We start from the raw sequence: 11,374 nt of genomic DNA, 5'->3' as shown, positions 1-11,374 counted from the left end.
ATTTTTCTGTGTTTTATTTTTAAATCTGTGCTACATTCTGTTTTATTGTACTATTTGTCTGCCTTTATACCAATACCAAACTGTTTTAATTACGGTTGCCTCATAATGTGTTTTGAAGTCAGACAGTGTGATACCTCCAGCATTGTTTCTCTGTTTGAAAATTGTTGGGTGCTTTACAGTCCCTTGAGATGTCTTAGGATTTTTAGGTTATTGCTTTTATTTCGAAGAGGATTTGAAATTTGAAAGAGATTGCATGGAGTTTGTAGATTGCATTGGACAGCGTGAACATCTTTGCAATATTGAGTATTTCAACCCTTGAACAAGAGCACGCTCAAATGTGTTGTTTAATTTCCATATATTTGTGAATTTTTTGGTTTTTCTTTGTTATTTCCAGTTTCATTTCATTTTGGTCATATATAGTAATGCAGAAGACTTCCGTTTTTTGAAATTTGGTAAGACGTGTTTATTTGTTTAACAGGTGGCCTGTCCTGGAGAATGTTTCCTGAGCTCGTGGGAAGAGTGTGTCTCCTGCCGTGTTGTGTGGGGTGTTGTATCTATGTCTGTGAGGTGGAATTGCTTTGTAGTGCTTTCAGGTCCTCTCTACAATTATTAAGTCTTGCTTTATTATTCATTACTGAAAGTGGGTTCTAGAAGTATGCCACTATTATATTGCTGTCTGTTTCTTGCTTCAATGCTGTAATTATTTGTTTATAAAGAACTTGCAAAACTGAAGCAAGAAATAGCAATATAATAGGAAGTTACTTCAATACCCAAATACATATACAAATATGCACCCACACTTGTCATAGGTTCCCAGTTCATTCCCCCTTCTATTATTGTTTTATGTTCTTGTTTTTTGTGAGCTCTGACTTAAAGTATGCTTTATGAAGTATGACATTTTTTGACTTAAGATGTATTTTGCATAATATAATTGTAATCTCTTCTCTCATTTCATTAACATTTGCATGAAATGTCTATTTCCATCTTGCCACTTTCAGTCTCTTTTTGTCATTAGGTCTCAGGTGAATTTCTTGTAGGTCAGCTATTGTTTGATCTTGGCTTGGTTTTAAATTATTTAGCATATGCCTTTTGATTGAGTAGTTTAGTTCCTAAATAAACAATTTACTGATATGAAAAGATGTACTTTAGCCATTGTATTTTTTTTTACTTGATTCTTGTAGCTTTTTCTTTCTCCCTTTCTTTTTTGTGTCTTGTACTTTGTGTAACAAGCTTTGACTTCTTATTTTATTTTATTTTTTATTTTTTTTTATTTTTTTTTTTTGAGGCGGAGTCTGGCTCTGTTGCCCAGGCTGGAGTGCAGTGGCCAGATCTCAGCTCACTGCAAGCTCTGCCTCCCGGGTTTACGCCATTCTCCTGCCTCAGCCTCCTGAGTAGCTGGGACTACAGGCGCTCGCCACCGCGCCCGGCTAGTTTTTTGTATTTTTTAGTAGAGACGGGGTTTCACTGGGTTAGCCAGGATGGTCTCGATCTCCTGACCTCGTGATCCACCTGTCTCGGCCTCCCAAAGTGCTGGGATTACAGGCTTGAGCCACCGCGCCCGGCCGCTTTGACTTCTTTTTAAATTTTCTTCTGTGTGTCTTACAGACATTTTCTTTGTAGTTACCATGGAAAGTATATAAAACATCTTAAAGTTACAGCAAGATATTTTACACTGGCAAATACTTAACCTTAGTTGTATACAAAAATTCTTTCTTATTAAATCTGCCCTCAACTTTGTTACTAATGTCACGAAATCATTTAATGTTATATATCCATTAACAGATATTTATGATTATTTTTCTACTTTCATCTTTCAAATTTTAGATAATAATTAAAAGTGATTTCTGCACCATCATTATAGTACCACAGAATTTTATTTTTCTGTGTATGCGTATCTTTTCCATATATTTATTTTGATATGATTATATATTATTTTCTAGCATTGCATTATTTTCAATGGAAAGGACTCCTTTTACCGTTTCTTGTTTGACATGTGTAGTGGTAGCGTAGCCCTTGGTTATGTTAGAAAGTCTTTATTTGTTTTTATTTTGTAGGTCACTGGTTATATTATTCTTGCTTGGAAGTTTTGTGTTCAACAATTAGACTATCTCATCCAGTTCCCTTCTTGCTTCAGCTTGTACTTTTTTTGAGACAGGGATTTACTCTGTCACTCAAATTGGAGTGCAGTGGTGTGATCATGGCTCACTGCAGCCTCAACTTTCCAGGCTCAGGTGATTCTCCCACCCCAGCCTTCTGAGTAGCTGGGAAGCGCAACAGCATACACAGCTAATTTTTTTTGTATTTTTTGTAGAGATGGGATTTCACCATGCTACTCAGGCTTGTCTCGAACTCCTGGGCTCAAGCGATCTGCCCGCCTCAGCCTCCCAAAGTGCTGAGATTACAGGTGTGAACCACTGTGCCCAGCCTGCCCTCAAGGTTTCTGTGGACAAATTCACGGGTAATCTCCTAAGAGCATACACCTTGCTTTTCACTTGCTGCTTTCAGGATTATTTTCTCCTTTGACTTTGGAAACTGCGGTTATAATGTGTCTTATGTCCCTTTTGTTTATACTAGTTGATGTGTTGAGCTTCTTGATTTTTAAATATTTTTTTCTTACTTTTAAGAATTTCTCAGTAATTATTTCCTTTCATACCTGTTTCTCAGTCTGTTTTTCATACTTTATATCTTTTTATTGATATCCTCATTTTCCTAATTTTACTTAGTTTGCTGTTTTCCCATTTTTACTCATTGAGCATTATTCAAATGGTAATTTTATTTTTTCAGTTAATTTATGCATCTCCATTGTTTTAGGGTTGATTTTTGAACTTTTTTTTATTTCTTTGATTGCGCCATGTGACCCTAATACTTTGTACATGTAATCTTTGATTGAGATTCAGGCATTAACAAAAAGCCTCCTGCCACAACCTTTATAATGTGGCTTTCTCCGGGGTAGTCTAAAACAAATTGGGCCGGATTCTAGAGGCCGCTTAAGCCTGTTCTGCAGATGTGTCTTGTGTGGGATTGTGTGTGTATTTTTCAGTTAAAGAGAGTTTCTCAGGTTTCTTCACAGTGCCCTGTAATCACCCAATACACCTGTTGCCTGGTGCTGCTGCTGCAGCCTTCCTGCTGCTGTCACAGGTATTTCCTTTCGGTCTCAGCAGACCCAGCCTGTCACTCAGAGTACCGCCATTTCTCTCAGCCCTCTGTCATGGGCAGAAATCAGTCTTTGCCAAAGCTTCCAAAGGCCAAAAATAAAAATACTTGCGCCAGTACTTTCTTTCTCTTTTGAAGGAGAAGCCAGGAGTTGAGGATGTACTCTCAAAGGCATTGTGCTGTACTGCGGAGGAGCAGGGGCTGTGGGGGGTAAATGTAACACACTTTTTTTCTTTTTATGTGGCTCCTAGCATTGTGCTCACCTGGGGTGCTGCAAACTCTGAAGTGGTTTTTAGAGTTCAGATGCATTTTCTCACTAGGTATTGTTACATTTATATATTTATACAGAAATTAGGGCCTGTGGTATTTTTTATGCCATTTTGCTAATGTATTTGGCATTATTTTACAGATTAGATTCATAAAATGTATTCATCTGTGTCTAGTAAGTGGGATAACTTTTTTTTTTTTTTCCAGCTATGTCTTCTCATGTTACCGAAGACCTTTTGCCAGAGCAGGGCATACAAGATGCGTTCCCAAAACCAATACTGAGAGGATATGGAAATTGTGGCCTTGATAATTTACATTTAAGGAAAGACTGGGAAAGTTTAGATGAGTGTAAGTTGCAAAAAGATTATAATGAACTTAACCAATGTTCATCAACTACCCATAGCAAAATCTTTCAATGTAATAAATATGTTAAAATCTTTAATAACTTTTCAAATTTGCATAGACATAATATAAGTAATACTGGAGAGAAACCTTTCAAATGTCAAGAATGTGGCAAATCCTTTCAAATGTTCTCATTCCTAACTGAACATCAGAAAATTCATACTGGAAAAAAATTCCAAAAATGTGGAGAATGTGGCAAAACCTTTATCCAGTGCTCACACTTTACTGAACATAAGAATATTGACACTGGAGAGAAACCTTACAGATGTCAAGAATGTGACAAAGTTTTTAAAACTTGCTCAGTCCTTACTAAAAATAGAATTTACGCTGGAGGGGAACATTACAAATGTGAAGAATTTGGCAAAGTATTTAACCAGTACTCCCACCTTACTGAACATGAGCGTGGTACTGAGGAAAAACCCTGCAAATATGAAGAGTGCAGCAGTGTCTTTATATCTTGCTCAAGCCTTTCTAATCAACAGCTGATTCTTGCTGGAGAGAAGCTCTCCAAATGTGAAACATGGTACAAAGGTTTTAACCACAGCCCAAATCCTTCCAAACATCAGAGAAATGAGATTGGAGGGAAACCTTTCAAATGTGAGGAATGTGACAGCATCTTCAAATGGTTCTCAGACCTTACTAAACATAAGAGAATTCACACTGGTGAGAAACCCTACAAATGTGAAGAATGTGGGAAAGCGTATACGCAGTCCTCACACCTCAGTGAACACAGGAGGATTCACACCGGAGAGAAACCCTACCAGTGTGAAGAATGTGGGAAAGTCTTCAGAACTTGCTCAAGCCTTTCTAATCACAAGAGAACTCATTCTGAAGAAAAACCCTACACATGTGAAGAATGTGGCAACATCTTTAAGCAGTTATCAGACCTCACTAAGCATAAGAAAACCCATACTGGAGAGAAACCCTACAAATGTGACGAATGTGGAAAGAACTTTACCCAGTCCTCAAACCTTATTGTACATAAGAGAATTCATACTGGAGAGAAACCCTACAAATGTGAAGAATGTGGCCGAGTCTTTATGTGGTTCTCAGATATTACCAAACATAAGAAAACCCATACTGGAGAGAAACCCTACAAATGTGAAGAATGTGGAAAGAACTTTACCCAGTCCTCAAACCTTATTGTACATAAGAGAATTCATACTGGAGAGAAACCCTACAAGTGTGAAAAGTGTGGCAAAGCCTTCACCCAGTTCTCACACCTGACTGTACATGAAAGCATTCATACATGAGAAAAAAAAATACAAAAATAGGCATAGCCTTTAGTATCTGCTTGCATCCTACTTTACATCAGTTCGGACTTAACAAAGTTATTATAAATTTAATTACTATTGAAAGACCTTTCATGAAATATAAGTCTCCAGAGCACACAAGAGTATTTCTTCTGAAAAAAAAGTTACAATTATATTTTATACTAGATGGAAGACTTGCAACAGTTGCTTAAACTTCCAGAGAATTTGTAGAGAAACCCAACAAATATCATAACTGTGGAATAACATTTGTTCAAAAATGATAGCTTAGAAAACATCAGAGTTCATACTAAAAGATATTTTGCAAATACAGTAAATGGGAAAAATAAGCAAAATTCAATTTAAGTAAACATTGGAGGATTTGAAGAAGAGAGGAAGAGAGCACAGACACGTTCGGAAATGACAGTGAATCCATGTGTTGAGTCTACAGAGACATCTCGACTTGAAATAGATCGTTCATTCTTAAGTTTAAAAGGAGGATGAGACTGAGTTTTTGTAGAGTTATAATTACATTCAAAATACACTTTTTTGCATTGAAAAATGTTAAATTTTTGAAAAGCGAATATTGATGTCTTTTAATCCTCGAATCAGTTCATGCTGTGTCTTCATTTCTGGTGCTGATGTGAAAACACATGGTCAGTTGTTGCTGCATCAGGGATATGAGAAATTCTCTTCTATTAGGTGTGCATCACTGATATACTTGTCCATGAAAGGTGAAAGACACTGAAATGTAAGATGCGTGAGTAAAATCTTGGTAGAGAGGCTCTGTGTGGTTGTTTTATATACTTGTAAGTGATTTATAAGCTAGGTGTTTAGAATAATACTCTTCTGTTAGGGTCACCCTGACCAGAGCATTCCCTTCCCCTCCCACAGGCCTTACAATACAGTCCCTTGCGCTCTCCGCAGAGCTACCCCACGGCAAAAGACAAACCCGCCCTTCACCGTCCCCTCCAGTAACTGTTTGTCCAGACAGTTACAGGATGCGGTTAACATGTCTGTTCACCTCGCATAACAAAGCTGGCAAAAAACATCTCCAGGATGCAGACAAGACACCTGCACCCCCAACTCAGCTCCCCTACCCCAACCTAGTTCTCCTGCACCCCCAGCTCAGCTCCCCCACCCCGACCCAGTTCTCCTGCACCCCCAACTCAGCTCCCCAGCCCCGACCTGGTTCTGGCCCTCTAAAACCCTGCTGTAATCTATAAGCGGAGTTGCCTCCTCTAACTGGCAGAGCAGCCAGGCAGCTCAGTGAAGCTTGCTTGCCTGACTTTGGGTCTCCTCATCCTTTCTCTCGGCTGACCTTAGATTTCTGGTGCCAAAACCCAGGATGATGGTAGAGTTTGGCCTCCCTTTCTCCCTTTCTCCTTCCCTCCCTCCTTCCCCCAGCTAAACTCCCCCTCCAGAACCTGCTGGAGACCCAAGGATCTTTCCATTGCTGGCGAACACATCGAACACCAAGGCCACCTGAGGGGTGAGTAAAGGAGACTTTTGCCTTCTTTCTGGAACCCTTGTCTACTCTTTCCTTCCCAAAAGACCCAGCTCTGGGCCAAGGGTTTCCTCCTCCTCCCGGCCTCCAGGAGGCCCTCGATATCTCCCTATCGAGGATGCCTGAACCGGGGATTATTGCACTTCTCCGACTTGAACCATGGGACAAGGGATGCCTTCTCCCACCATTCTAGTCTCTGGCCAAGTCTCCCATCTCTACCCCTCCCTTTCTCATTCCACCGTGGGAGCCTCCCAATCCACTCCCTCAAAGACATCCCCCGCTTGGGTGTCTCCTCTGTAACCTTAACGCCCTTAGCCTCCATTCCAAAATTCAGCCAAAAATAACTCATCTTTTATTGGAACACTGCCTGGCCACAATATAAACTAAACAATGGCTCCCAATGTCCTGAAAACAGCACTTTCAATTTCAACATTCTCGGGTACCAAGACAACTTCTGCCATCGCGATCAAAGTGGTCAGAGATCCCTTATGTTCGGGCTTTCTGTCCCTCCCTCTGTCAGTCCTGCTCTACTTTCCAGATCCTCCTCACCTGCTCCACACCTGACCCATTCTCAGACCCCCCACACCCGTCACCACTCCTCCCAATGATTCTTCCTCCTTTGACCCTGCCGACTTTTCCCCAACAGCACCATAATCCTCCCCCAAATCATCACAGTCCTCCACCATACACTCCCACTGCTGCCTTCTTTCTCTTCCTCTCTCCAACCACCCAGCTTCTGATTCTGATTCCTCCCCATCTCCACCTCATACCCACTCAGACTCAGCATGCCCAACAGTCGACCCCCTTACTTCCCTTCTGAGAGGTGGCTAAAGGAGTCATTTGCGTCCACATTCCCTTCTCCCTGTCTAACCTTTCCCAAATTAAGAAACGTCTCAGGTCCTTTTCCTGCAATCCTGACACTTATATCAAATAGCTCACTTGGCATGATCTCTATATTATCCTATTTTACTCTCCTAGAAAAAAAAAAAAAAGAGTGGCTTGCAGCTCAGGCGCACGCCAGTGATCTTCATCGGCAAGAGCCTACTAAGCCTGTAGGGGCCGCTGCAGTTCCCTGGGAAAAACCCTCCTGGGAGTACCAGCCCCTACAACCTGGCCAGGCATCTGGTGATCACGTGATCACTTGCCTTATCAGAGGCCTTAACAAAGCGGCTGTAAGGCCGTAACTTTGAAAAACTCAAAAAAATCTCCCAAAGGGCCGACAAAAATCCCACTAATTTCTTTCCTGCCTTACAGAGGCCTTCCAAAAATACATCCATGTTAACCCCACCTCCCGGGAAGGAACTATTGTTCTTAATATCCATTTCATCTCTCAGTCTGCTCCTGACGTATGGCACAAGCTCAAAAAGGTAGAAGACGGCTCTGAAACCCCTCAACAAGACCTCTTTAACCTGGCCTTTAAGGTCTTCAACAACAGAGATGAGCAAAATAAGATAAAGCCCAATGAGATCATGCCAAATACCAGCTCCTAGCAGCAGCTATTCATCAGCCTACTCAGGCTGCCCAGGGCACAAAAGACCCCATAGCAGTGACCCTCCCGGGCCCTGTTTCAAGTGCTGCAAACAAGGCTGTTGGGCCCGAGCATGCCCTAACCCATGAATACCAAAAACTCCTTGCCTAGCTTGCCAACAAACTGGCCACTGGAAGTCTGGTTGACCTCAACAAGCAGACTAACAGGCCGGTTCCTCAAGGCCCTGGCAAAGCAAAGAGTGAAGAGTCACTCACACTCCCACAGCTCCTTGGCTTGGCCACTGAAGATTGACAGAGCCCAGGGCCCCCGGCCCCATCCGCCATCGCTGCATTGGAACCCAGGGTAACTCTGCTAATAGCAGGTAAGCCAGTCTCTTTTTTAATTGATAGTGGGGCCACCTACTCGGCTTTACCTGAATTTTTAGGACCCACTTACCCTTCCCAGGTCTCTGTTGTGGGGGTTGATCGACTCGTCTCGCATCCACATGCTACTGAATCCTTTACTTGTTCCCTGTTTAATACTATTTTTTCACACTCCTTCCTTATGCCTCATTGCTCCACCCCAATCCTACGCCAAGACATTTTAACTATATTCAAAGCTTCTATCACCTTTTCCTGTCCCCCTCAACCAGAGTCCCTCCTGTTCCTCTCTGCTAGTCCAGCCCCTGACCCCCCCTTCCCCAGCACCTGCTACCCGCCTCCCTCATTAACCCAGTAGTGTGGGACACCACCACCCCTTCCATAGCTGCTCACCAGGACCCCATCAAAATCCCGTTAAAAGATGCTCTAAATTTCCCAACATTCTCCAATACCCTATTTCCCTAACACACCAAAGGGCTTACAACCCATCACAAACAAGCTCTGCTCACACAGTCTGCTTAGACCAACACACTCTCCATGTAACACTCCCATCCTCCCTATTGAAAAATCTGACGCTCATACCAACTCGTTCAGGACCTCCGAGCTATCACTCAGGCTGTTCTCCCTATTCAACCTGTAGTCCCTAACCCCTATACACTTCTCTCTCATCCCCTCCAACACCACCCACTACACCACAGTTGACCTAAAGGATGCCTTCTTCACCATTCCCCTACACCCTCATTCCCAAAACCTCTTTGCTTTCACCCAGACTGACCCCAACAGCCTCCAGTCACAACTCATGTGGACTGTCCTCCCTCAGGGCTTCAGGGATAGCCCTCATTTCTTCCGGCAAGCCCTAGCCCAAGACCTTGCCTCCTTGGATCTTTCACCCAGCCACCCCCTTCAATATGTAGATGACCTCCTTCTCTGTAGCCCTTCTCTAAAAAACTCCTGGACTCACACTGCCCCCTTCTCAGTTTCCTCACTAATAAAGGCTATAGGGTCACCCCCTCCAAAGAATGGCCCAGATCTCGAGCCATGACCCTGTCACTGGCAGCCTTAATAGACAGCCTATCTCCACCTTCCTCAAAAAACTAAATCCATTCCTTCCTAGGGCCAGCAGGCTTTTTAATAATAGGGACTCCCGGCGGGGCGCGGTGACTCAAGCCTGTAATCCCAGCACTTTGGAAGGCCGAGACGGGCAGATCACAAGGTCAGGAGATCGAGACCATCCTGGCTAACACGGTGAAACGCCGTCTCTACTAAAAAAAAAAATAAAAAAAAACTAGCCGGGCAAGGTGGCGGGCACCTGTAGTCCCGGCTACTCGGGAGGCTGAGGCAGGAGAATGGTGTGAACCCGGGAGGTGGAGCTTGCAGTGAGCTGGGATCCGGCCACTGCACTCCAGCCTGGGCAACAGAGCGAGACTCCGTCTCAAAAAAAAGAAAAAAAAAAGGACTCCCAACTTTGCCCTCCTAGCTCACCCCCTTTATAAAGCAGCCAAAGGCCCCTTCAGTAAACCCCTAACCTCCTCACATAACATACTCCCCAACTTCCACAAACTCCAAACCGCTCTCATCACTGCACCGGCTCTGTCCTAACCTCATAGCTCCCAACCTGTCACTCTCCATACTGCCGAAAACCAAGGAATAGCCCTTGGTGTCTTAAGACAACAAAAATAAAATCTTCCCTCCTTTGCTCCTGTTCCTGCCTCTCTAAACAACTCAACAACACAGTCAAAGGTGGCCAGCCTGTCTTACAGCACTAGCAGCAGTGGCTGTTTTAGCTCTAGAAAGCAGGAAATTGAACATTCAGCCCAAATACCACCATCTATATAGTCTTCATAATCTACAAGATCCCCTCTCCTCCCAAGCATTAAGCTCTCCTCCTCCTTCCCAGATTCCATTACTCCATGTCCTCTTTATCAAAAATCCCAAATTCTGCCTTACCAAAAGTGCTCCCCTCAACCCAGAATCCTTACTCCTGGTATGCTCTTCCCTTCCTACTCATTCTTGCACTGACATCCTAGACTACCTGCACACTTCCCAAACGTTTCCTCCAAGCCTCTCACCAACCCCAATGACCAGCTATTCATAGAGGCCTCCTCTTCCAGGCCCACTGGCTCCCCAGAATTGCTGGATATGCAGTTGTTTCTCTTGACCAAGTAATTAAAGCCAGGCCCCTACCTCCAGGAACCTCCTCCCAAAAAGCAGAACTTAAAGCTCTCACCAGAGCCCTAACCCCTTCCAAATAGGCCTATCACATCCTTCATTCACATGCTGCCATCTGGCGAAAGAGAGGATTCCTTACTGCCAAAGGAACCCCCATCACTAAGGTCCCCCTTATTTACCAACTACTTCAGGCTGCACACCTTCCAACCAAAGTAGGACATCAAATGGGATCAAATAAAATCTCAAAAGGAAACAAAAGCCGATAAAGCAGCAAAAAAGGTCTCTGTTTCTTCTGCCCCTGGCTCTCTCCTCCTCATTACCCCTGCAATCCAACCCCAGAATTCCCCCACTAAAAAAAGCCTCACTACAACAACAAGGCACCTCCTTCCAAAGGAACTAGATCATCAAAAAACTCATCCTCCACCAAAAACAAAAGAAAAAAAAAATTCTAACATCCCTTCACCAATCTTTCCATGTTGGAGTGTACCCCCCTTACCTTCTCCTTTGCCTGTATTTCTCTTTGCCCCACCTGTCTACCTTACTAAAAAACATAACCTCAAACTGTCATATGTGCTCTGTCACTTCCTCCCAAGGGATGCTCCGCTCTCCATCTATTCCTACATACCCAGTAAGAGGAACCTCATTATCGTATTTCCAGGCACTCTACAGACTTACAGGCTTCCCTGAAAAAAAAACAAAAAAAAACTGTAGACTATGACCCACCTCCAAAACCAACTAGACTCCCTAGCAGCAGTTACCCTACAAAACCGCAAAGGCT

General features: G+C 43.2%; 1 protein-coding gene across 3 annotated transcripts; it reads left to right on the top strand.

Annotated features, from left to right (window-relative positions):
- Positions 1–2,314: 2,314 nt before the first annotated feature.
- ZNF195 (zinc finger protein 195) lies at positions 2,315–5,857 on the top strand. Of its 3 annotated transcripts, XM_025356646.1 has the most exons (3): positions 2,315–2,458; positions 3,405–3,473; positions 3,628–5,857. In XM_025356646.1, the coding sequence occupies exon 3, from the start codon at positions 3,630–3,632 to the stop codon at positions 5,073–5,075; it is 1,446 nt and encodes a 481-aa protein (XP_025212431.1). In that variant the 5' UTR covers positions 2,315–2,458; positions 3,405–3,473; positions 3,628–3,629; the 3' UTR covers positions 5,076–5,857. The 3 variants fall into 3 exon arrangements, with proteins under 3 accessions (XP_025212431.1, XP_025212432.1, XP_025212433.1); XM_025356647.1 differs by lacking the exon at positions 3,405–3,473 and having other exon boundaries at positions 3,628–5,164; XM_025356648.1 differs by lacking the exon at positions 2,315–2,458 and having other exon boundaries at positions 2,533–3,473; positions 3,628–5,097.
- Positions 5,858–11,374: the final 5,517 nt, after the last annotated feature.

This window comes from Theropithecus gelada, chromosome 14 (genome assembly GCF_003255815.1).
Source record: "Theropithecus gelada isolate Dixy chromosome 14, Tgel_1.0, whole genome shotgun sequence".
NCBI lineage: Eukaryota > Metazoa > Chordata > Mammalia > Primates > Cercopithecidae > Theropithecus > Theropithecus gelada.
Note: the sequence above shows the minus strand (reverse complement) of the source record. Positions and strands in the feature narration are given on the sequence as shown.